This window comes from Lonchura striata, chromosome Z (assembly GCF_046129695.1).
Source record: "Lonchura striata isolate bLonStr1 chromosome Z, bLonStr1.mat, whole genome shotgun sequence".
NCBI lineage: Eukaryota > Metazoa > Chordata > Aves > Passeriformes > Estrildidae > Lonchura > Lonchura striata.
In genome coordinates this window covers 68,616,226-68,643,768 of record NC_134642.1, presented here as the reverse complement: position 1 = coordinate 68,643,768, position 27,543 = coordinate 68,616,226, and the positions used below count along the sequence as shown (strand labels likewise).

Genomic DNA, 27,543 nt, shown 5'->3' with positions numbered 1-27,543 from the left:
TTCTTTCATTCATATAGGTTGTATGGACCCCAAAGCTGTTTGCACTTAGTGAAGAAAAGCAGAATCTGGTTTTACAGCCTGGGCAGTTGCTGTGGACAGATTATTTGCAGCCCAGTATCCTGCCTGCATGGCTGGGATGGATTCATTTCCATTCAGTCTCCAATGATTTCTACAAATAGCCCAAATCTCACATCAGGAAGAGGGGGGTGGATCTGATGTTTGTTAAACAATATTTGAAGCAGTAGCTGAACGTGAGCATATTTCTTTCTGTTAATTCACAGAATTAAATTAATGGTATAGCATAGTTTCTTGTGTCTCACTTGCCATGAGAAATAATTTTCTGCTGCAAATCCTAGTGAAACTAGTGCTTGTAAAGGCATGGAAGTTCCCTATAAAGAATATCGTAAACTACTGAGGATGTAAAAATCCTTTTAATTCATGGATGTTTTCATTCCATTTTGACCTTGTGAACAAACAGCATAAAACAGGGTTGCAGATCTAACACATAGACATATTTGGGTTGCTAATTATAGAGAGATGTAAAACATTAATTATTTTCAAAACTTTTCAGCAGTAAACTCAAAATACAAGAATAGCTTCTCTGGTAGGTTTTTTTAAGCCTTGAACATTGATTTATTTCATATAGCTGCACTAGCACCAAATTAACAAATAGTAAAGTAAGACATAGTCATGGCATGTTTAATAATTTCCAGCATAAAGATTGTGAAATAAGATAAATACAGTTCTGCAGGCAAATAGATTTAGACATAATGCAGTGTTGAAGTAGAAGGCAGTAACAGAGAGGAAATGGAGAGTTTATTGTTTCTATAACTCCAATATCCATTAAAAGTTAGTTACACAGCAGGTGGCAGTTTGGGTAAGTGTAAAGTGAATGTTTTGAAATAAATAGCAGCTGGGTGACCTGGGATGTCAGGGCTCTAGACAAGGGTGTGTGTTTGTCAATATATCCTACATGTTTTACAGACTCCTCAGGGACCAGGAAAAGATACAATTTCACCTCTTCTGTGCCAAAACATTTTAATTATATCTTCTTCCAAGTACAGCGGTTCAGTAACCAAGGAGCTGACATTGATGCATGTGTTGATAAAGCTGCAAACATTCAAAATGAGATTAACAAAGATTTTGAGGAAAGGTTGACAGCTAATTTTGTACAGTATTTTGCATCTAATTCAGGTCAGTGTAATGATAAAATGTGTCATAACTGCTGTGTCATCTAGAAAGACTTTTATTATGCTTTGTGTATTTAAAGATTTGTGTATATGAATGTACAGTTTTTTATATATTATTCAAGCAGGTTATAACTTCTTTATTGAACATCTATTGGCTACAGCTGTAAATAGGAATAAACTTAACCATTTAGAAGCAATTTTACATATCCATCTGCATTAGTCACAGTAATAAGTTCCTTTTCTCTAATTTGCCTTGAAAATATTGACTTCAGATGTGAAATGTAATCAAAACTACCATGCACTTTTTGTGGCTTTGCTTAGTATTCGCAAAAAAAGTGGATGGAAGGTTATAGTAAATGTATTTAAATAATCAAACTGTAGTTTCTTTGTATTATGTGCCGTCTCTTGAGAACATTTCAGTGCATTTCTGCTCTGTTCTCCTCCTTGTTTGAAGGTAACTCACATTCTTCCACTTCTTTTTGTTTGTGAAATTTTCTCCTCTTTTTTATCTACTCAGTTCTCCATCTGCTTTCACTTTTGTTTGCTTGGGCCGTCTCTCATCCCAACTTGATAATGAGGAATGCAGTGTGACCCTGACCTCTATCAGCCCATGCATGACCTTCTGACTTGCCCACATAACCTTTGACCTTCTCTTTGACAGCTTGATTAATTGCCCTGTGTTATGATTTATGAGTAAGTGCTATGTAAAAATAATAGACAACAGGTGGTCCTCTGAAATCTTTTTGTGGTACGTTTTCTTTTCCTGCCTAACCTGATGAGCTGTTTTAAGTTTGGAACTTAGCAGGACAAAGTGTGTTTGACAGAAGCATGGCATTTTTATGCACTTGGACACAGTGCTGGAATTCAGGCGGCTGAGGTATATCTGGGATGGAAATATCACAGTGTTAGCAGGGTGCAGTTGCCAAAATGTACATTGGGTGGAAACAGAAAGCAGAATCAACTGACACTTCAGGCGTTTCAGTCACAGGTCACGTCTTGAGAAAATTGCTCAAATAATAGAGAGGGCATTTTTCAAGCTGAGCTGCATCTCCAACAGCTATGTTTACTTTAACACTTCACTAGTGGCTTCTGATTGGTTGTCATGACCTCATCTTGCTATTGCACCTACAATGTCGCAATAGTGACATAGATGTACCCTTCTTGCAGTAAAGATGGGAAATGAACAGACCATACATCTTTCAGAAAAATGAATGGACATTGCTGTGTCTGTTTTAACCACAGGCAGGTTTAAGAACAGAGTGCTTTGAGTTGCATTTCCCCAAGGAATTAGTTCTGGTCTTGCTGCCAACAGTCCAAATAGAAACCTGAACTTGAAAATTCAGGTTGATCAAGCATAGGAAAATGATCTCCTTGAAATCCTCTCTCACAATCCAAAAAGATAGTTACATAGGTCAAAAGATATCTCTCCAGCTCTGACTTCTTTTGCCACATATTGTGTCCCACCCTGCTGGATTAATATGCAGATCTGAATGGTTTCAGCTCATTACTCATGTGCCAGGCAGGTGAAATTTCAAACTATTTGAAATATATCTCACATTTTTTGAGGTTCTTTTTTTTTTGTGCTTACCCCCTTTGAACTTCCAGTAAGAGACAGAAAGTACTGTCCCATTTCTGTCTCATGTTTCCATTGCAAAGGAAAAGGCTCTTCTACATTGCTCTTAGTAGTATACATACTGTAACTGAGGTTCGTGATTCTTTCCAACTCTTGACTTAGTAATCCTGCTTTTCATTTCATCATCACAATCCTCAACCTCCAGGAGCAGCAACGTGGAGAATTGTAGGAGTTAGTGTAGATTAAATTTTACTTACCTTGAAGCATTACCATGTCGGGGGAAGAGATGTTAATCAGGTGCTTTAGTCTGAGAGAGAAACTTTAATTTTGTAAATTAAGGCTGGGAGTTCTATTTGTGAGTGTCTGCCATAATTATAAGGTTTTACCACTTATAAGGTAAACTGATGGGGAAGTTTGATGGGGATGAAGGTGTAGTGTCCTTAAAGCTTAAATTTTTATTATGAAGAAACTTTTTTGAGAGTGGTTTCTCTTTCTGTGCACACTGCTCACACAGGAGAAAACTTTGGTACTTAAGTCATAGGTCACTATGTTTTAATAATGATGTAAGCTTATAATGGCTGAAATTGGTATTTTTAGTCACACTGATTTAACGATGGCAAAGTAATACATAGAAATAACACATTTAATACTTTCCATCATGCAGGACTGTATATGGTGAAAAAAGATTAATACAGTCCTGCATGCGAAGAGATGTTTCCAAACAGGACTCTAATTTTAATAGATGCTATTTAATGAAAGTGATTTTTGTCTGTGTTAACAGTTATGCCAAAGACACAAAGTTTCTTGTCTGCTATTAAATTTTACTAAAGGCCTTTTTTAAGATATTAGTGGTCTTGTGTTCTGAGGTTTGAATTGACTTGCACACTTCTCAGATTCACTGCATTAGAGCTCTGCCTTTTTTTTCATTTTCTGATTGCACTGAACTTTAATGGTGTAGCTACACGCACATAAATTACATTTTTTTTTAATTAATTGAAGTTAAAGGCCACATTGTTTACACTGATGTTACTTAGAGCAGAGTATTTCTTTTCAGTAGAAAATGCTCAAATACAGGCTGGGGTGGAATAAGAGAAGTTGTAATTGGCTATTTATTTTTTATTCATATTTTACCAGTAATTCGGGTTTTCTATGTTGATTTTTATATGTTACTCTCAAAGCTTTTTTTCTGGTAGCATTGTTTTCTTCTTGAAATTTAGGATGCAGTAATGCAAGGGAAGGGGAGATACACCATATCATGTGAGCAAAACAGTCCAAAAAGAGATTACTTTCCAAAGAGAATGACTTAGGCTTTCCCATAATAGAAGGGGGGGAAAAATCTTAGTTTAGTTATTACTTAATTATTTTAATTCTACTGTCAGGAGTGGCCTCCTGTCTGGGAGAAATTGTGGAAAAAAATGTAAAGCAAGTCATGTAACTGCTTAAAATCTATTTAATAAAAATAATATAATTTATTTATAAAATAGTGAATTTTAAAATAGAACCATATTTCACTTGTTGATGTCTACATGAAAAATTGATGTTGTGTCCTCATAAAATAGGACAAATGAGTCATGTAATTTTAAGTTACATAACTTAGACAAATTCCACTTCTCTGATGATTTTTGTGACTGTTTTGTGATCAGGTTGAAGTGCACAGGGTTTCAAACTTCTAGATCAGTAGTGACAACATGAATTTTGCATTTTGCATTGTGTAGAAAACAAAACAAATCAATATACAGAACATCTCTGCTCAAAACAAGCAGGTCAAGAAGATTAAGAACCCCAAAACTACCAGCCTGCCAAGTACTGCAAAAACTCCAGTAACAGCAAGCTCAAAAATTATCCTTTCATCTGAGAAGTTCAGTTTAGGAAGCTTTGTAAGCCACATTCTTCTCCGGATAAATTTGGGCTTTGAAATTTTCCAAGCTGTAAAATTCTTGTGCTTATAGTACAGCATTGTGCATTAATATGTCTAGGCATGATGTGAACAGATTTTAAAATTTGTCTTTGACTTTCTGTTTTCTTTCACCCTTCCCTGTTGTTTATTTATATTTTTGCCTGTTTGTTTATATTTATCCGAGTTAAATTCATGTCAGGTAGGGCAGGGCAATCATGTGACAGGAGACCCCTTATGGTGCTGCATCTAACAAGGAGACAATTTTCTCTTTGGCCTGTTGTGACCTTTTTTGACTACATCACTTATGCCAGAGGTAGTATCCTGAATGCCTCTATTTCACCCTGTTTAGCAGAGTGCAACTGTGCCCTTTAACTTGGTTTTTGGTGGGAGGAGAAGCTCCGACAGACGTTGGAGAAGGGCACAAGGATAAGGGGTAGGAACTCCCTTTGGATGTGATTTTGATAGCTGGTCAAGTGTGTCCAACTGTAGAAAATCAGTGAGTGACAGTCTGTCTACCTGACAGTGGCCACAATGAACTACAAGGTTTGTGAATGGTTCTACAGATTAGAATAAAGCAAGCCCAAATAAAGTATCTTTTGTTGGGGTGGACTTGGTTTTCTCTGGGCAGCTAGGTATGGGGGACCTCTTTTGATCCTCTTGCCAGGACTGAGTGCAAAATGAAGCACCAAGTGAGAAGCTGGAATAAAGCTGTTCCATTAGATAATTGATATAGATGTTTCTGAAAAGTAAGTCTTTATTAAAATTTACTTCTAAAGGATGGCTTGATTTTGACTGGGAACTCATGTTAACTTTAGGGATACATCTGTTAAATGCACATGCTTCTCTTTTTTCCCTTCCCTTTGCAATTATATCTTTCATAAATATTATGATTTTTTTGTGATTTGCCATCATTTAAAAATGATAACATTTGATTAGCTGATTTATTCAAGATTTATTTCTCATTCATATTTTTTTTTTCTAACCAGTTCATTCCCTGAGGCAAAAAAAAATGTACCTTATATGCTCAAAAGCATCGTGCAGGTCACAAATTTGGTCTGCATTTGTTAAATATACAGTATAATCCCAGTGAACTTTTAGAGCAGATTTAAAGATGCACTAAAAAGGCAGACCCACCATAAAGAGTTGACTTGTAAGCAACACCACTGAATCAGTTTTGGTATTGATTCATTGTTACTGCTGTTATTTGCTTCTGCATAGTATGTTTATTGTCAGCTAGACAAAAGGTTTTACTATTTTAAAATGTGGCGAATAATTTTCACATGCTTTCTTTAACGTGTCTATCTTTATATATAAAAATCTCTCAATCCTTTTTATTTTAAAAGTTTTTACTGGTTGGGCATAAAGCTTTTTATTCATTATTGTGTAGAGTTCTTAAAGCAACATTTTGCTTTTAGTTTCTGTATTACTTTCTGAAAAAGTCATATAAAGTGCTTATGAATAAAACAATATATTAAATTATTTTAAAGGTAAAACAGGCGACTTTTCTGACTGAGGGATGTGTTATCAGCATAAATACATGCACTGATACATATTCACACATCAATATCCCTTTAATGACAGAATACTTTAAAAAACCCTGCTATAAATGATGTGTGAAGTTGCTGAAATAAATAAAAAAGTTCTAAAGAGCATTAAAGTAAATGCAAAGCATTTTCAAGTATTAAATTCCCCTTTTCACATTTCTTCTTGTTTGTGTGTGTGTGTGTGTGTGTGTGTGTGTGTGTGTGTGTGTGTGACTCTTCTAAAACAGGAAGGCTATGGAGTAATAGTTCTGAATCCCAATGAGAACTATATTGAAGTTGAGAAGACAAAAGCCCAAATACAGCTGTCTTCTGATATCTCAGATGAACCTGCAGAAAAGAGAGAAAAAAAAGATAAAATACAGAAGGAAACAAAGAAGCGACGTGACTTCTATGAAAAGTACCGAAATCCACAAAAAGAAAAAGAAACTATGCAGATCTATATTAGAGTAAGTTTATTTTGTTTTTGTTTGCCCTTTATTGATGCATACTTATGTTTACTGCCTATATTGACTAATAAATAGCATTCATTTTTAAGAACAAATATGTTACTGAGATAGCATTCAAGAGTTTATACAGAGTTCCTGACTCTTTATTGTGTTGGATTTTTTTGTTATTTATTGATCATGGTGTTTTGGAAGTGTTAGAAAATCTCCCTCTAATTTCAAAGAGAAACTTCAAATAAACCCCAGAGGAACTCACTGGTGTTATCAAGAAAGAAATTATTTAAGAAAAATTTTCTAAAAACCATTTTATAAACAGAGGTGTTCATAAGAAAGACTTTGTAGTGAAGCTTAGGCAACATACTACTTTCATGTCATGTATGCATTTATTGTAATATAAATGCATACATGACATGTATGCATTACATGGTAAGCAGTAGTTACAGCCTGATAGTTTTTATCACCTGCCAAATCAATAATGTATTGTGGAAAATACCAGTGATCATCCTGTGTGGTAGCAAATTTACCCTGTAATGTATTGTTTTTATATGAGCAACCATCTATTTTGAGCTAAACTTTTGAAGGCAGATAAAGGAGGAAACTTTCTAATATAATAATAAATATTTAAGCTAGAATAATTTGAGAATGGTGGGATGAAGAAACTCTGTCCCTTGCCCTTTTCTGACTCAGTGAACCTTTGCAATTCGTAATGCTACCAGCATGGGATCATTATAACAGTGCTACCCGAGGATTTCTAATTCTGCAGGGGGCACAAACAATATTACTTGTACATTGGCACATTCTGCTTCATGTACATACTATGCATTATACATTCCAGACTGAGTCGTACAATTTCCAAAATGCTTATTATGAACGTTAACGTTTTCATCCAACACATCAGAAACTCCACAGTGAAGGTAAAACAATAAAAATGTATATCATTGTGGTAAGAAACAGAGAAAAATCCAATAAGATACATGTTGCAATCATCTTAAATTTTAATATGACCCTGCTAATTTTTTTTTTAGCATAACAATTTTTGTAGAAGAAATATATACTGTGCTGGCTAGTAAAAAGTGTTAGTAACTTGGATACAAGATTGTCACTAATGCCATAAATATTTGCTGTCTTTTGAAAAATACCTGAGTATGGGAAACAAAGGAATACATATATATATATTCAAAGTCACCAACAAGGCACTGTGTTTTCTGTTTGCAGCTGTTTTATAAGATCCTATTCCACCCACTATCCAAACCCTCCTTCTTAAGAGGGGCAGCCAGTTTTAACTTAAGGTCCATGAGAATCCAGTGGACAGTGCTGGTGTTTTGTCTGAAAAGAAATCTAGTCAGCATACAGGTTCACTGTTTCGTTGTTGAAATTGAACCTTTTTTTCATAACCTTTTTAGCAATTCTACCTTCTCATAACTCTTGCCTCATGAGGCATGAAATTTGGTTTCAGGAGGTTTAACCCCCCCGAAATACAAAATATAGTGTTCCATCCCATTTTCATTCTTGCACAGCTCTATGCCTTAAATATGACTTTTGATGTTTGCTTTATTTGATTTTCTTCAAATCAGGGAAAATAATATATATTTTAGTGGAAGTTTTTAGTGAAGGTGTGGTCCGTAGTCTCCTTCCCTGGACCAATAAATTGAAATTGGGTTTTCTGATGAGTTTGGTGTTGTATCCTGAAATTATTATTTTGGGGTTTTTTTGGTTAGTAGACTCCAGTAGATAGTTTTTTGAAACAGAAAAACATATCTGCTTTATTGTATTGCAGGACGAATTAATGCAGTTTCCTTCTTATCAATTTCTGAAACAAAACTGGACCATCAGTAGGGTTCCATTTACTCTGTTGGTCAGAACTGCTAAGTCTCTAGGTGGTTGCAAGAGGTTCAATGCCATATTTGCCATTTTCTTGCCTCCCAGGCTTGAGTCCATAGGATTGCTCTCTGCCCGCACCCAGGGACTTGCCTCTGCAGGTGGCAGAGGTTTGGGCTGGTCTCAAAGGGCAATTCAGATACAATCTCACTGTATAGTATAGCATACATTTGACTCACTAGGCTCTTAAAATAAAACATGCCATCACTCAACAGAGATATTTAAGGATGGTATATGATTTGTTATTATCTCATCAAAGAGTTTTGAAAAACATGAGCAGGCCTTATGTCAACTTTGCCAAGTAGGAAAATGTATGGATAGGCTAGACAAAAAATATCCTCACAGGAAGGCTTTAACTTATCTAGCATGGAAGGAAAAACATGGTTGTGTCAAATATGCTGGAGAAATTGTTTCAGACTGTTAAGCAGAAGGAATAAATATCCTCAATTATGTTCTCTTAGGGTCACTGAGATCTGTTGTGATCTAATGAGGAAATGCCATTTGAACAAATTAAAGCTGTCTGGTTGATGTTCCTACTTGATCAGCTAGATTTTCCAAGAACTGGAGAATTAGAACTCTACTTTGGTAATTATGTTTAAGTATTTTCTTTATTTTCATAGTGAAAAAAATGGCTGGGCTATTCAAGAATATGTAAAAGCTGAATCTCGAAATCCAAAATATCGAACTGCACTATATTTTTGTACAAAATGAATATAAATAAAAACGACTATGGCAGTGTGTAATGCATTAAGCATAGTGCTCTTGAAAGATCAAAGTACTTACTGTTTCATCCTGGAAGTTTCCTTAACTATGAAATAATGTACTTTCTGGCATACATTAAGGCTTGTTAAAGGAACTGATTTGGTCTGGGTAATAAACATCATGTCAAACATTATGGCAGGAAAACCTGCTTAATATGTTTTGCAATAAGACAGATTTTTTTGTTCTTGAAAACATCTGCCAACTGAATTCACAAGTGAAGACAGAAAATGTCATCAATTCTGTAACATTCTTGTAAATTTTATTTCAATTTTAGCAATGCAAACCAGGAAAAAAACTTTTTAATAATCAGCATTGACTATAATACTTTTATGGAATGATTAAACACAAGCATTTTACTTTTATATAATGTGCTAATGAATGCATATGAATTTTAATACTTTTACTGTTCAGATTTTAACAAGCATATTGACAGATCATTTTAAAAGCATCTGGTTTTTAATGTGTTGAGTGGAGGATTGAGTAAAATAGCTAAATATGTACATACATCCTTTTAAAAAACATATTTCTATCCTTAGTTATAAACATTACCATTTTTTCTTAGACCACCAGAGGCTGCTCTGTACATATGGGCTAATGCTTTCCCCCCAGAAATTTCCTACCCTAACCAGCCTTCATTTGTTGCTGAAGTAAACTGAGAATTTGTTGCTCTCTAACCTTCTTCTGTGGAAACAAATCATGCATGCTTAAATGTGGCATGATCATTCCTTCCATTCTCAGCCATCTCCCATTCCCTACAGATTTCCACACTGACAGTGTCTTTTCAGTGTTAGAAGATATTTAAAAATCTAATAAGTATTTTCCCCCTTCTAAACTTCATTCACCACTTAAACAACTAAACTAAGTGGATTCTGAAATGTTATGTAAAAAAAGTATAAATTGCACAATTTGACAGTAATTTGCAATAATGTTGTTGCCCCAACAGTTGAACGATATCAGAGGCAACCAAGGAAGAAGTCGGAAGAATTACTTTTATCAGACCAACTAATGGGGTCAGGTTTTGTGGACAAAAGGGATAAGCCTTTCCAAAGCCTGTATGCTAGGAATTTTGTCCTTTTTCTTCCCCACTGAGCTTATCTGCTTGAATAATTCTTATGACAAATATTATTTTTACTACAGCACAGTCTATAGCAGTGCCATTTCTATTAACTGCATATTAATGAAATTAATTTTGAAAGTAGCATACTTTTCAGAAATAATTTTTCCTGTCTTCTCTAAGAAATTAAGTAGGAAAAAATCATGTGCAACCAGTTAATCTGTTTCACTAAAAATTGATACATCTGGATAATTTGTGTCAGGATTTATGAAAAAAGTGGTAAAAGTTGTTTTAATACACAGTTAAGTAAGCAGTGACCATTGGCAGACAGGAAATCCTGGCAAGCGTGCGAGCACAGTTGTGCCATTTCTGCTCATTGTTTGGTGTGGCTGACGTGAAGCACAGCCTGACTGGAGGTCACAGCAGAGTGTCTGCTTTTGTGGGATGACCTTTCAGAGCCATGGATTTATTTCACACTGAGGACTGAGCTGTTTCTCCACATAGCCACAGTCCCACCAGCTGCCAGTTTCACCCTGTGGCCATCTCTGGGCCAATGACCTACCCTCTGACTTGGCAAAGTGCACGCCTGCTCTTGTCCAAAGCCTGTGTGACTACATTAGCCTGCTGCTGAGACAAAGCTTATAAGCTGTTTATTCCACCAGAGACAAAATTACAAGCTCTGGGTGAGCAGCTCCTGAGAGGTAAGGGACATGTTCAGCACAGGGAATGTCTGTGGCAAACATGAGCATCAGGACTTCAACCTCTAGAGTCTCATGCTGTTGTTTTGTTTCTCCTTTTACAACAGCCAGCGTTACTTTATATATAGACGTCTGAAATACCACATGGGTTTACTCTGCCCACTTTTAAAGCTTGTTACTTCCTTATGTTCTTGAGAAGTCTCCTTCACCTGTAAGCAACAGCAAAATCAAATGCTGATAGTAAAAAGCTCCTAAGAACTGCCTAGAAACTACCATGGTGTTGTTCTTGCCCCATGTAGTGCTGGACACTGAGCATTCCAAGTTGAGAAGGCACTGCAGTTCAAATGCTGAACATAAACATGCAGTGGCATTTTGAGTGCTCCAGGAACACCTTGAGAGATATGGTCTTGCAGAACCTGTGCCACCAGAGACCTGCACCACCCTAGGCCAGCAGCTGGAAACCAAACATCTACCGTGACACTTAGTACCTGCAGTTAGGCTACCACATCATTCCTAAAAAGTCAGATAAGCTTTAAGTTATTACAATAGTTTCTGTAAATCAGGAAGAATATGTATGTGTTATGTGTCATTCTACAGATACTGCAATGAACAGGCAACTTACATTAAATAGCTAAACTGTGGAGAATTTAAACTAGCGTTCAATAATTTATGCATAGGCTATTTAGCATGAGCAGCTAACTTAAGTATTTTTAAAAATCATGAGATTATAAAGAATTCTTGTAGTAAGTGTAGTAAGTTTTGTGTTTACTAATGCTGTAAAGTTTTATTTGTCTTCTTTCCTTGAGTGACTGAGAAATTCTGTATCTCTTCAAGAACACCATTGGCTCTTCTCTCTGCAATACGCTCTCTTTGTTCTGTATTTCACAAATGTGGTTTAATCAAATAAAAATAATAAATCACGACCATCCAGCTTTGGTGTCATTCAGACATCCATTACCTGATGCTGATAAAGTGTTCATTGTTAGATCCAGCTCCTAAAATGCGGGGCAAGCTATGTAAGTTTACAAAAGGAAGAACCAGCTTGCATCTCTCTTCACACCACGAGCTGTATGGTGCTGAAAAAACATTGTCACTCACAAGTCAGAAGAGTCCTCCTTCCTCTCAGATGGGATTCAGGCTCATAAATGTGGCCAGTATATGGGGTGATGGTGAAAATGGCTCAGCACAATTCAGACATACATGTTGAAGGCAGAAGTGAATAAAATCACTCAAACATCTTGAACTCTTATATTGCCTGGTTGTGATTGTAGAGTGACTGCAGTGAAGGATTGCAAATACCTTCCAGGTCTTCTGAGCCAGTGCAAATTTCACTTTGCCAGTATCCTTTATCATTTGTCTAACAGAGCACAAGGATTTTAGCTGATACCCCAAAAGAAGGGTAATATTCTCTAACCTTCTGCACACAGTTGCATGTTTTGCTACAAGACTTCAGTGTGTTTGGTAAAATTGGCAGAAGGAATTTAGCAGGGACTCAAGTGGCAACATATCCCCTTTATGCAAAACTTGAAAGTTCTTCACTTGTTTTTTCTTGGGGATTGATCAGCCATAAGACATTTGATACAGTGAGAGATTATAAAAATTTCTAAGATACATATTTGTATTTATCTTAAGCTGAAGGGCATTGCAAAATAACCTTTTCTTTGGAGACATACCACCCCACTGAACCTCTCTAGAAATATTTATGTGTTTTAGAGAGGAAGATAAGAGGGCTGTACTGCACTGCATGGAGATCAGAAAAACGTTTGTGGAGTCTAGGAACTGAATGTCAGCAGACAAGGAGCTGGGGTGCAGGATGTACAGTAAGTTCAAGGATGCTTTCACCTCATCTGCTACAGAAAACAAAGTGTAAATTCAGGAAAAAATATGAAGGGGGAGAAAAAAATAGCTTTTGGGATTAAGATAAATCTGGTGGTTCCTGTGTAGGCTGCCTGGCTGCCTGCAGCAGTGACAGCTGCCAAGGGGACTAGAAATAGTGGAGGAAATGGCGGCATGGAACAATGTAGAATAAGCTGCCCAGGAAGAAATGCTGGTTCCACCCTGCAATTCATAGGTGGCTGAAATTTGAAAAATTAAGTATTATAGCAATTAATTAATTAAATAAATATTGAAATCCTTACAAGTTAAGGATTTTACTAACCTAAATCCTTACTTTTTGTGAATTTATATATTGTGTGATGTTTTGAATTATTTACATCTTGAACAATAAGGCTAGTCTTTTTAATCAGCTTTTTGCCATCACTCCACAGTCAAAGAAATATGTTTTATTGTAAGTCTTTAGAAGAACTGTCCTTTTGTTCTTGCTATGTCTTAGTGAACTCTGTATCAGATCAGCACACCCCTAGAATTAGGTTTTACCAACCTCAGAGCCATTAACTTTATTTCAATAGTGCCCAGGCAGAATTCATTCCTAGTCTGTTTTACAATTATCTCCAGCCATAGATTCATCTAAATTTTAAGAAATTTTCTCACTCCTCTCTCAGCTGAATCCTTGTTTTTTTCTCTGTCTCTCTTGATAAAAGATTCTAAACTGAACAAAAATGCTTTTGTCTTTTGTGGTCAGTGGTATTGGTAGCAGGTCTTCTCCCCTGAATGGGCTGCATGCTGTTCAGACACATTGTTCTACACTTCTATTGATTAACAGTTGATTCTCATTCTCTTTCTCTGTCTTTTTTGATCAGTGCTTGGCAAGAATAAATTTATAGATATCCAGTGAGGTATATTTTGTATATTTTCAAGTAAAACTTGAATTTTTATTTGTTTGCCCAATAGATGGCACTGTGTGGAGAGAATCCTAAGTGAGCATTTAGAGTTATGAAGAGTTGTGTATGTGTTGAGAAGACCAAAGATTTTCTGGGTTTTTAAGCAGCACTTTAAGATCTTCTTATCTGGTACTTCTAGCAAAAACATGGCATGAGAAAACTATCATTCAAGTACATGTGCAAGTGTGTGCAAATAGGCACTACCTACACCAAAGCACACAAAAACTACTCACATTCTTGCATGTTTGGTGTCCTCTAAACTGCATAAGATGGCATCTGACTTAATGCAGGCTATAACAAATGTAGGATACATAAGACTGGAAGGTTTTCTTTTTCCCAAAAGCAAAGATTTAACCAATGAATCCAGCTATATACAGCAAGGAATTTAAAATTTATTTCGTTCAGGCAATACAGCTTGTACTTCATAATCATCTACAGTGTGCTCTTTTGGACTAGTGTCTCTTTCCAGGATGTTTCTTCATTCCTATCTCCTATCTTTTTCACCTGCTGTATAACTGAATAATCTGATTTCTTGTATTTTACTAGTTCAGCCTATGCCCTATAAAAGTGGGCAGTTACCATTTAACTGTGTCACAACCATTCTGCTCTTAACCTGGGAAAAGAGAAGCTGTAATTGCATGTAAATGTTAAGATGACACATATTTATATCTTTGGGATCTGGTTTGCTGAGGAATTCTTTTGAATTTATCAAATAAAGTAATGAAGAAATTTAGTAAAACTAAGTAGTCTTGAAAGATTTCTAGGTGTGGCCTTAGGCTTTGATGTGTCAACTGCCCTCACACATTCCACTTTGTAGCACATCTCAGTACTTCTCTACCTACTTCGCTTTCCATGTTTGAAAAATGAACAAACACACTTGATGACAGGATTGTGTTGTTTATCATGTGTCCCTTGCACTGGTTTACATTACATTTAATTACATTTAATGACTGTTGATTATCTTTAAATCCATTACCAGTGAAGACTGTGTGAAGTTCTCCTCAGTGAGTTATGTCAAGCTTTCAGATGCTGCATGCTGCTCTGGCTGCATGCAGACTCTGAATGCATTGCCTTAAGTGAGCAAATGAGTTATAGCTGTGATGGATCTTAAAATAACAGCATTTGATTTGATTGAAGACCAATTGTTTTGCTACTTCTGCTGTTTGCTGTTAGCTCATTATGTTCTTTTACCATTTCCTTTCCCTTTTTTGTTTTGAGCTATTCTAGCTGACTTCTGGAGTTTGGCTGATGCATAAATAGATTTTTCTCTAGTGGGTGCCCAATAGTGTTGTCACTGGAGCAGGGGACATTATTGTTACTCTGTTACACTGGTGGTAAATAACCGTGACATAATTTTCTAAGAACACCTAGAATAAAGCTGTTTCTACCCAAAGATAAAGTGACCAGGCAGAGTTCAGTTTTGGTAGACTGTCAAAGACATATGGCAAAAGATGACCACTGCCTCACTTGTACTGTGGGTCCATGGAGCATACAAATTTTGGAAAGATAATGTTATGGCATGGAAGTAAGATAAATTATTTCACATCCAAAGTGCTGTAGTTATCTTCAGGACTTCTCTGGAGTGTTTGCAAAGTCACTCTCCCTCAAATGCCTTTGAATCAAGGTTGGGGAGCTTTCACAATGTACGTTTCTACACTTCTGCAACACTAGAACTACAGAGCTCCCACTTTCTTGCTTTTTGTTGGAAAGTATGAGGTATGGCTGTTGTGACCAGTCCGGGCTGAAAGTACTTTGAGCATAGTTTTGGATTATGCTGGACCTCAGTTGTTCTGTCCAGCTGATGTTATTCAATGGTTTGACATTATAAAGTTTCACCTCAGGCCTCAAAGAAGTATTTGATCCATGAGCAGACTTTGTTGATATTGTGAAGAGAGGCAAATTTCTGTTTCAGAACATTTAGTACTACTGAGGTTGTGGTTGGCTGTCCACAATAGGAGGGGTAGGTGATTTAGACCAGAAGCTTACCAAGCGATCAGCATGATTAAAACATGTGATCTTGCACAAGTACTGCTACAGAAATGCATCTTGAAAGATATAATCCCCTACAGACCGGTACTGATATTTCTTGGCATTTTTAACATTGGGGTGTTGAGCGAATATTCAAATATTAATGATTTCTTCAGAGCTCAAGAATTTCCCCAAGACACATTATTATATTGAATTAGCCTGAAGGGCATTTAACCAGGGCAGCAGTAGGAATTTTTTCACAGATGTTGTCCAGATGTTATTAGCATGACCATTCTGGAGTAGTGGGGAGGATACAAGTAGTACCCACACCCTTCCTACTTCTCTCCTTTGTTATATTTTCAGCAAGATTTTGTCTACATTGCTAATTTGATCTCCCAAGATTTAGTTTTCAAGTATAAAGCAGTTCTTGAGTTTCAGAGTCATGTAAATAGATCATTTGTGACATGTAAATAGATCATTTGCAAAGTGCGTGTTTAGAAGTGGCTAGACATGACAGAATTAAGAAGTCTGTACTTTATTAAAGTATTAGTGAAGAGTGGTTTAATTAACCTGTACACAACTACTTTACTTTGTAGAAGACTTTGTCTAGACTGCTATTTTCAAGGTGAAACCAAAGCTTAGGTGCAGGCCAATGCATTGCCTACAGGTGGGTTTGAAGCCCCTGCACATAAATGCTGCTTCTCTTCGTCTCTTATACCTGTGCCCATATTCATGAAGAGTTACAAATTACTTTTGAAACTTTTGTCCAGTTTTGTGTAAATGCTGGACCTACAAACAAGTCCATGCTGCTTGGGTCATTGCATTAGGATACACTGAACATGATCACAGGAATTTCCAAGATGCCTGGTACCTGGCAGCTCTGAGTTCCTACCATTTCCACTCATTTCCACTCATTTTCATTGTTATTACTTAACAAGATTTAAGGTTTAGAATATATTTGTATAGAAACATTTGGTCTAATAGAAGTAACAACAAAAATGTTGTTAATCTAATGTTAATGTTAAACATAGATTGTTAAACAGTGCTCTGCTGCTCATCGTAAGAGCTGTCAGAACTCTTCCAATGTCTCAGTTAGCCTAAAGATCTGGGTATCAGCTTCTTGAGGGCAACCAGGACTAGAGACAAGTTACCCAGACACTTACTTGGGTTACAGCTTTAATGCTGGCACCATTAAAGACAGATCCTGCAGTTGCCCAGATCCATTCTCCCGCACAATCTCTTTCTTCTCCAACACAGAATGGAGTCTGTCCTTCTTCTATTTTCCTGTTTATCCAGGGAACTTCTGTTAGAATTGTTGTCTCTTTTCATCCTGATGTAATGGTTTTTAGCAAACTCAAGCTTGAGATGATAAATGTCATAGGACTAATTTGTAAGCTGGACAGATGCATCGGCATACAGAGCTCAAAAAAGGGAACTAAAAGAACAGAAACTTTTTTGATTAAATCTCAGTAAAGGACTTTGTCTCCAAAATGAAGTAATGGTTTGAATGGGGGAAGGATGCAGGTGTTCAGTGCATTTAATCTTTGTCTTAAAATACATCAGACAACTGTTGCTTTCTAATAATGGATTAGCATGGCACCAAGGACTGTTTGTAACAGTAACAAAAGTGGCATCCATGTGATTTTTTGAGGGTATTTCTTATCCCACCCAGCAAAATAGGCATAGATTACATATCTTATATAAGATACATATTCACAGGATTTTCACTTATCTCTGGAATTTCTGTTCTGTTGTTGTTCAGTCTATAATCTAAATAACACCCCCAATGTTTGGGCTATGCCACCTGAGTTACAAGATTGCTCCCAATTTTCCAGTCAGGTCAACCAAAAAAATTAAGATATTATAGAGGGTTGGTGGAAAAAATTCATATCAAAACAACTGCTCACTATGTCATTATGACAACCTGCTGTAACAAATGTGCTTCTGTTTTAATTTATGACAATTAATTGCTAAAAGTAATTTAATCTGACAGTGGCAAGGTGTTGAAAGAATCCTGAAGATGTCATAAAAGTGACCTTTCTGCCCATGTGCAACCAAGAGCCATTTTTAACAAGGAGGCTCAAAAACAGTACAACTTCTTTTGTACTTTGTTAATTAGTTATTGATTTGAAACAATGCTCTGCGAAATATTGTCAGATTAGCTAGACGCCAGGAAGGTCAGAGTGTGACAGTCTAGTCCTGATAATCTTTCGGTTTATATGAATTCTTTTTTACTTTGAACCTTTTGTTCTGATATCCTGAGAATTACATTTCCTGGCTTTAGCATCTGTGCTAATTTAAAATACAGCCAAGCTGTCTGTTATGTAATTGGATGTTTTGAGTTGTTAAAAAAAATTGCAATGTGTTAGAAGAAAATTGCTGTTGATCTAATATCTAATGATCTTCGACAACAGCGATGCACCACTGCTGCAATGTGAATGGCCTTGCTAATCTGTGTGGAAAAGAGCCTGTTTTAATGAAATAATCAACATGAGGGAATCACAGAGTTCAAGACAGAGGTACGACAGGCAAGTTTTGAGGTTGTGTAGCAACTCGTTGGGATGAAAGATCCTTTTCTAGGGTACATTATTGTGAAACAAAAATAACAGAGGTGCATCTGCATAGGAAAGTGAGGAAGCAGAATTCAGGGTTAAACAGCTAAACACAGAGGTTTTCAACTTATTCAAATGAGAAACAACAGAAGATTCAAATCTGAATTTCAGATTGTGTTTGTCTTTAGATAATTATAAGCTAATGACAGTTACTTCAAATACAATTAACTGTAGTCCTCTACATATTAAGGCACTTAGGCAAATCTTTGTAACTTGTGCATTAAGTAGTATATCAGTTTACTTAAAGCACTGAGCACTTTGCAGTCTTTATTAAGAGAAATCAAATAGCTTTGAGTCTGTTAAATCTTTCTTTCACTTAAATAACTGCTCTTGAGTGTAATAAATAGAGATGGAGAAATTAAGAACAGTACAAAGCAAAGCCATTCTATTTCATTTAATTTGCACAAAAGATATAAACTCTGTAGCAGAGACTTTACAGTTGAGGTTTGTTCTGAAACCATAGCTGATAATGAAAATACTAAATTGTTACCTTACTTAAATCTGTTTAAATTTGTGTAGATTCATTGTTTCCTGTGGTGGGAAAAGCTGCATTTTCTTTAGCAAAAATGGTATTTTTCTTGAAATAGCATGGTTAAAAAAAAATCTGCTTCTCATTACAACATATAAACAGATTGAAAGAACAGGATAATAAAATAGACTTTTAGGTACTATAGGAAATAGAAAAATAACAGTTCTGCGTGACTTCCATTAGGAGTCTTTGAATGTTTCAGATGCATTCATTTCCAAAGGAATTGCTTTTAGTGTTGACAAAAATGCAAGTAATCATTTAAATCACTGGCATGATCTCTCTGTGTCTTGTGAAGGTAATTATTTTTATAAAAGTATTGCATTCATTTTTATTTACTAGCCTTCACAATTAATCTGTTAATTGCCAGAAACATGGCTGCTAAGGAGGATATCTGTTGATGATACAGTCTGTTTAAGAAGTACTCTTTTGTTCGCATAATTTGATCATACAAAAGGCAGTGTTTGTTCATTATGTTATAGGCAGAAATACATTCTGGGCAGAATCTTGATCCCTGATACTAAGTAGTTTGGAAACAAAATTACAAGGAAATGTAAAAAATATGTAATGTAAAATGTAGGTATCTGTAACAGTACTGGAATGCAGCTGCCCCCGGTCTTTGAGTATTTTTACCAACTGGAGTATCTTTGGCCAAACTGCTATAGTTGTTACATAAATTAAATGTGTAAGTCCACCTGCAGAGATTGGCAGATAATGCTTAGATCATCATGGCATGGGGATTTTCTTGTGAACTGCACAGGTATTTATCCATACTTATGGTGTGGCTGTGCAGATAGAACTAATCTGAGGAGCTATTATTATATCTTTGGTCTGAGGAGTTTCTCCATGCAGGATTTCAGAGCTGGTTGCCAGAACATGCTACTTCAAATTCAGCCTTCCTTTGCCTGTAACCCCACAAATTATATGGAAAACAGAAAATATACACAAAAATGAAGAAGTCTGTCAGAGAGCTAAAAGAGAAAGCAGTTGGTTTTTTCCTTAGGTAAAACCTTCTCTGATAAATTACCCTCCTTCCTCCTATTTATTTTCTTCTCCTGCAACTTTTTTATCTCAGTGAGTCAGCAATGTTCTTGTGCCAAGATTTGTGTTTACTTATGTTTTTTTCTTAATAGTAAAATAATTAACGTATTGGTGAAGGTCATAATTAAGAGCCACTGAGTAACTGATTTTACCTGATTTTTTCTTGGTTTTGATCTCCTTTCCTGCACTTTACTAGAAGACGGTTGGGTAGTGACTGCAAGACATGCCAGACTCCAACAGAAGTAATAATGGGAAAATCCAGACATGAACAACAGCCTTATAAAGTTGTTTTACTCTGGCTGACAAGCAAATACTTTAACCAGGACTATATAATAATATATTGAGCCTGAAATCCAGGATTTACTTTATAAACAGCAAACCCTTCCAGGTTACAAAGTCACTTGAATTTTCAAATAAAAAGCTGAAGAAGTAAGGAGAGCATTTGAACAGAGCAGCAGAAGGTATTTGCCAAGCAGAGAGGCTGAGTCATTGCAGAGTGAAGGACATGGATAACATTTGCTGCTTTCTTTATTTTTGCATAGATCCATGTCCAAACTCACCCTGCTTAACTCTCAATTCCAATGCAAATCTAAGAAATTCCATCTGCAACACCAGCCTTCTAAAAATGCTCATATATCATATAATATCTACATGCTTCTGACATGGTGGCATTCTGAAGGCCTCCTGTTAAGGCCCACATTTACCAAAAAGGAAGTATAATATTATATCAGTGATGCAATAATGCAGCTGAGACCACTGAACCTCTCTGGAGAGCAGTTGTGGGCACTGACAGTGTTACTCTTTGGTTTCAGGGCATCGTTGAGCAGGTTTCAGACCTGTTGAAACATTTTCAGTGAAGGTTTGGAGGTAGGGCCTGTAGTCAAGAGAGTGGAAAGTGTTTTGATTTCTAGCTTGTTCTTCACCAAGCAGAAGTAGTTGGGGCACCTTGGAAACAGGAGATGAGAGTGGTTTGGGTTTTTTTAATACAGAAACTGCTCTAGGTTTTTGGTTAGGAACTGTGGTGATTGAGAGTTTAGCTGGAAAATTGCTTTTCTGTCTTGGAGTTGCTTTTTTCTCATGTGTGCCATAAAGCTGGAGTATAAAGGAGAAAATCCTCCCTCCTGCCACCCTAGCCCTAGCATGCTAGGATCCAAGCTTGTTCTGTTGCACCTATATATATAGCATAAGGCTGAATTTTATTTCCTGACCACTCTCACCAGGGAAAGCCCAGCTTTCATTTGAAGTGGGGAAAGTGGGACAGGATCTGAGGTCATCTTCAGATGACTGCATTTGTGGTTGGAGCTGGGGAGAGCAGGAGCCCCGGGGAGGAGCTCAAACACAAAACATAAAAACTATGGCTAGATGTTGGTCTTGCCTTAGCTAAAACTTGATATTTTAAGCATAATCTCAAGAGTTGTATAATAGCAAAATGCTTTGTCATCCCATGAACATCATCCCACATTATCACCACTTCGTCCCAAACCAGCTCTTCATCCCCTCTACCCTGGTGGAAGAAATTTAAATTTTGTATCAGTCCACCAAATGCATTTTTTATTTACATCTTTCATTTGACTATTTGATATGCTATATATTGCATGTTTCGTGGAAGACTTTTTGTTTTAGCAGGACTATTGAGATTGCATGCTTTCCTGATAAATTGTTGGCAGTTTTTGGTAGTGGACTATCTTTAATTTAGTATCATGGACTGTAACTGAAAAATGTAAAACTTCTGGTCTTCCTTTGTGCTGCTTGACTCTATGCACCCAACATTACTAGGGCTTCATAAGCAATATTGGGAACACTTCCATCACCAGCCCAATTCACAAATAAAATAGGTAGAAGAAATTGAAACAGAAACATCTCAAATAGATTTGGGAATAAAGTGAGATCTGTAATACAAAAAAAACCAAACCCAACTTCAAGTCACTTTGCCATATTGCTTTCTGAAGGCATGTGCCAGATAATAATCTTGGCTATGCTATTTATATCCTGCAACTCCACAAATGACCAGACTTAGCTGTTGTGATACATGGTCTCTCCTGTCTCAAAACTGGCTGCTGCCAGAGTATGTATCTTGCCCCCACCTCAGAAAGTGCCCTTAAAAAGATAGTATAATTTTTATTTCACCCCTTCTTCCTGCAAGTGCAAGAGTATATCATTTTTACATGTGAAGACTCATTATTTAATCCCTGCTAAGGTCGTAAGTAAGGAATTTCTGAATACAGATGCTGAACAAAATCACTCATGCATTTACATGATTTTAATGTTGAACCAATGCAGATACAATGCTCTGTATTTCCATAGAGCTACACCAGACATTGGTGACCATGAACCCCTCTGCACAGCTGATCAAATCCTGCTGAGTATTGTGATTTTGTTATGGCAAAGTATGCAAGTAAAATCCATACAGATCCCATAACAGGAGGAAAAAAATGTGTCCTCTATTCAGACTTTCAAGGCCAGAGCATCAGCTGTCTATGGTTTCATCTCTTCTCCTTGTGTTTTCTCTCAAGTTGTCTCTTTCTTGCTAAGGACATGGCAACTGAAATAACTTGCTTGAGTTACTGCTCAGTCTTCATCATCCTATGCTCTTTATGTGACCTGCTGAACTGAATTTCAGATATATGTCAGATTTAAGATTTTGTATAAATTTACCTCCACTGTTACCTCCCCCACTCACAACTGCTTTGCTGCTGAGATGGTCTTGGTGCTTGTTTCTGCAGCATCCTTTTGTCTGCCTTCACACAGCTGCAATTGCCCCTGTACAGAAGATACTGCTGTGTCATGGTTATCACCATACTTCCTGAAAGGCCAGTTATTTAAGAGTTGTGCAAAAGCCAACCCATCTTCATGTTTACATATCTCCATCTGTGTAGCATACAGATTAGCATTGCCTGTTGTCAGTAAGTAAAGCAGAAATACAATTCCTACTGTTACTAAAAGGTCCTGCTGTCTCCTGGCATCACCTCTTTTATTGTAGTAGGGAACCTTTCCCAGATAACTGCAGGAATTCTCTCTGCTCTGTGATTGAAAAGTTAAAGAAGATTTTCAGGTACATGGGATGCTTCCTAATACTCTGGAATTTCTCAGTAAAGTCAAAATCTGGTTAAATGTCCTGGGCTAGACACTTTCATGTCTTGTCTTCATGTACTAATGCTGCAGAAATAAATTAATACAAAATGCTTACTTTCAATTCCTTTCCTGTTTTCAGTTTACGTCCTCTCTTTACTTTAATCCTCCTCTGTGGTTGTAAAGCCATAGCTACTGTCTTTGCTGTGGGGGGAAAATAATATACTGACTGTTTTTTTTCCTTGTTTTTCAGCTTTCTTGCCTCGAAGCTGTTCTGGTTCTCAGCCAGGACAGAGCTAATTTTTTTGCAGTAACTGTGAGGGAGCAGAGTCTGGAGCCATTTGGGCAAGTCTAGGTCATTATTCTGTCTCACCTCTTGTCCTTGTCAGGGTGGAAATGAGGGCAGAAATGACAGATTCTTGCTTCCCATTCCCCCAGAATGCGAATGGCTTGTGGTCAGAAAAAAGAGCACAGGTGAAGAGAGTCTGTCTGCTATTTTGTTCACTTGTGGGTCACACTAGGTCAGCTCTGGCTCAGTGAGGATTTTTTTGCATGTAAATCACCCTCTTTTTTGTATACTTTTCTTATTATTACTGTTACTGTTTGTTTTCTTATTTCATTGCTGTTTCCAGTAAATTCTTCTTATTTCAACCTGTAACCTGTATCTTTTGTGTCTCCCACCAGAAGAGCAGTGGGAGGAGCAGTATCTGGTTTGGAGGAGTCTTGTTTGGGGGGGATCACTAAATTTGGGAGTGATGTTCCTAAACCATGATAAAAGCCTCTTAGACCATATCCTGCACAGAAATTTTGGAGCTGCTCTGATGGTAGTAACCCATCATACAGTTTCATTTTGTTCCTGCCTAGTGAAAAAATTTTTGTCTCATATAAGGCAAATATTTGCAAAAGGAGTGAGTAAAATGCAACAGATAATAAACATCATTTAGAACTCATGAAAGGTGGTATTGTAACAGGATATTTTTATACTTATATGAATTTAAGTGTCATGATTTTTTTGGAAGGGTTGGGGTGAATTGCAAATGTTTGCCTTCCCCAAGGCTCCCTGAGGCAATGGGACAAACTATACATGAGTGACAAGGTATTACTGGTGGGTAAGATCTAACATCTCCAGGGACAGGAGATCAGAGCCTTCTGTATCCTTCTGCCTCCCAGCCAGCATGCAATTCTGTTCTCCTGTATTTAACTCATGTAGCATACTTGTTTATAGTAGCTTATCAAGCTAGAAGGAGAAATTCTTTTACATTTCTCCTTCTAGCTTGATTTTCTGTGATAAATGGTAATTAGAGAAACTGCCTTCAAATAAATTCTTAAAAAGCTGTTCAGTTTTATGACATATTTCCCTGTTTGTGTGCATTTCACTTTTCCCTTGTCTCAGAAAAATGTGATTCCTACTCCTTGATATAAAAAAAAAACCCTGAAAGTAGAAGGTTACCAGATCTGAAAACTTAACTTTGTAGTCTTTATTTTTTTTTCTTTATGTGACTTTTTTTGATGTATTAGAAATTCAAAATGGGGATCTGAGCTGCTCTGCCTCAGTAAAGCTAATAGTGGTTCAAGGCCTCCAGACTCAAGACGTCAAGGCCTATGACTTTCTGGCAACAGGCTACTTTGTGGCGGTGGTGGGGGGAAGGAAAAAAAACAAAAAGAAAAAAGAAATTAATAAAATTCGGCACTGAAACACAAAATACATGAACCTGTCACAGTAAGCAGTCTCAAAGGGCAAGCTGCTTTGCAGGAGCTAGTTAACCTTAGGAAATAATTACACAAATATGCAAATGTTGTTTAGACAATTCCATGTGTTGTCGACTCAGGTAGTCCATCATAACTGCAGACCTTGCAATGTCTAGGTGTTAGAATCTGGCATAGTTGATAAGGCTTCAGTTGCTGCAGCTCTCCAACCTGGTATTTAACAATTAATGACTGTGATATTACATTAGTAAATGTAACCTGTTTTTAGAATGCAACAGAATGTAATATTGTATTCACAGTGTACATACTGCTTATCTGTGTATATCTAATGGCTACAGCCATTAAAATGTTACATACCTTTCAACTCCTAGCACTAGCCCTGCTGGAAAAAATGGCTGACCAAAATCTGAGTTCAGTCCCTCCACATTTCTACACAATCGATGGCCCAGGAGTAGCCTTGTTTGGATTACTTTGTATTGGATAAACATTGCACGAGGGCCTTTTCACATCTTATGATTCTTAATCTTTTCTTCCTTTCATGTCTAATTATATTTATAATGATCAAGAGAAAGGGTTTTCAGAGGGGTGGAGACCCACAACTATGACTTCCACGACTCCAATGAGCCAGACCACTTATTTTGACATAGAATTACCTGCTGCAGATGACCAGCTTTCAGCAGCAGGAAGTCTAAGTTCAAGTTTTCTTGCATGTCTCCATCTCAGTCTGTTTCAGAAACAAGAATACATTCAGCCTGAGGTGCCTTTTGAGGTACATAGTGTGATGTCTCCAGGCTAATGTCCATTCATTTCTGTACATTTGTATAGATAATTATGTAATTTCTGACCAGGAGACCCCCTCTCTATCAAATAATTTCACAATGTTCTATATAAGTGCATTCAATTTAGTTTCAGTGAAATAACAGAAAGCAACAGCTGCCTGAGACTGTCACCTTTCATGCTGAAAATGCAGCATCCTGTCTCGTAATTTAATCCAAGCCAGGCAGTAGAGGTTAAATCTCACAGACCCAGTGCAATTTGAAATTCTAAGGGGATGAGCTGTGCACAGCTTCTGCAGCTGGATATTCCATGTACACACCTGGAGCCAGATCTGAGGTGTTTGTAATATGGGCTTGTTACAAGGGGGGAAAATAAGCAGATGCTCTGAAGAAAGAGCTTTTGTTCTAAGCTATAGGACTCCTCCATACTCCTTCTTACACATATGTGCTTTCTTTACCTTGTTTAGGGTTTAGCAGAGTGTACAGCAACCCAGTTTATCCTGACATCTTATGGTTTGGGTTTTTTAACTGGTAATAAAGGAAGTTACAGTCTATATTTAACTCATTGTAGCTCATTTCTTTTTGCTTTTATAGCATCCTGTTAAGTCTTTGTACTGGACTGTGAAGCTGTGAAGTTATTAATTTAGTTTACTAGACCACTGGTTATGCTTTGATTGGTGAAAGCTTTTTTGGGCTGAGTTCAGAAGCTTTTTGCTGATGTCTTAGTCTTGTGGAATCTAAAATTGTGTGCTTTTACCAGCAGTATGTAGAATAATAAATACAAAGTAACCTGCAAATGCTATATTAAGCAGAAAAAATGTTCCTCTTTTTTTCTCAGATTATTTAAACAGCAGTGGGTGCCTATAGAAAAATTGCTGTTAAAAGTATGAATGGCAACATTGTTATTGAAAAATAAGTACCTCCTGTGTATATAACTAAGATAAATCTTTTAGATATATTAGTAATTCTGAAACTTTCTCAGTGTTTTAATGTACTTTTTTTTCCATACAGATTATAGCGTATATCACTTTTGCACAGGAAACTCCTGTTCAAGTTGTCCTTCAGCTTATCTTAATAACTGGTTTGTCAATCATATTTTCTTTATGTAGTATCTTGTAAAAAGATTCCCTCATTCCTCACAATGGGAGGGTCTTTACTTTCTGTACCTATCTATACAATCAAATTTCAAAACAGCAACAAACTGTTTTGAAATAAGTTCTTTCCTACATTGAGGAAATTAGTTAAAACTACGTTCTGACATAGTCAATGAAGAGCAGCATCTTCAGGAGTAAGGAATTCAGGTTTTTCTGTCTTATAATCACTGCTGCTGAAGCAGAAAAGCACATGGTTATTCTAAAAACTTTGAGTCAGGATCCATAAAGATGTTTTGCCATCTCACTCTTACTTAGAAAACAGAGTATGAGAATAGAAATAAAAGCCAGAATCAGCCACATTATTTAGTTGTATCTCTTCCCACTGATTTTAAGCCCTTATAAGAGCTTAAATCCCCAAAACTGATTTGCAGAATGGAATTGAGATCTAGATCACCTCAACATCCTTGATAAATTTCAATAATTCACACTGTGTAATTATCAGCAGCTTTTACTGGTTTATGCTTTCTTTTTCCTAAGGAAACAAGGATTTTCTTGTCTATATCTGAGTTAGCTAAGGATATGAAGTTGTTGCTGTCACAGAGCAAAGGGAAAAGTTAGGCAAACTTTAGGAAATTACACTACCTTGACTGATCAACTCTTTCTGTCATTCAAGAGCCTGGAAAAAGCCAACATTGTTATCCTGGTTGTGTGAAATACTGACAGAGCAGGGTACCTAGCAGAGCATCTTATTCTTGTCATGTGAGACTAGACCAAATTTGTCGTTATGACCTCAACAACCCAAGTAATAAGGAAAATCTAGAGGGGTATAGTCCTTTCCAAGAGCCTCAAGGATACACATACACAACTGTGAATTTTGATGTGAGTGCATTGAAATCAATGTGTGTCACTCTAGTGCCTTCTGTTACTCTTA

The 27,543-nt window shown here is 36.7% G+C and overlaps 1 protein-coding gene across 7 annotated transcripts in view; it reads left to right on the top strand.

The window, feature by feature from the left end:
- The window catches only part of ARB2A (ARB2 cotranscriptional regulator A), a 262,882-nt gene that overhangs the window by 130,059 nt on the left and 105,280 nt on the right, over positions 1-27,543 (top strand). For all 7 annotated transcript variants that reach the window (XM_021541557.3, XM_021541554.3, XM_031507505.2 and 4 more), the window contains one exon: positions 6,432-6,650. In XM_021541557.3, the coding sequence (XP_021397232.1) occupies positions 6,432-6,650 (219 nt within the window). The remainder of the gene's footprint in view (positions 1-6,431; positions 6,651-27,543) is intronic.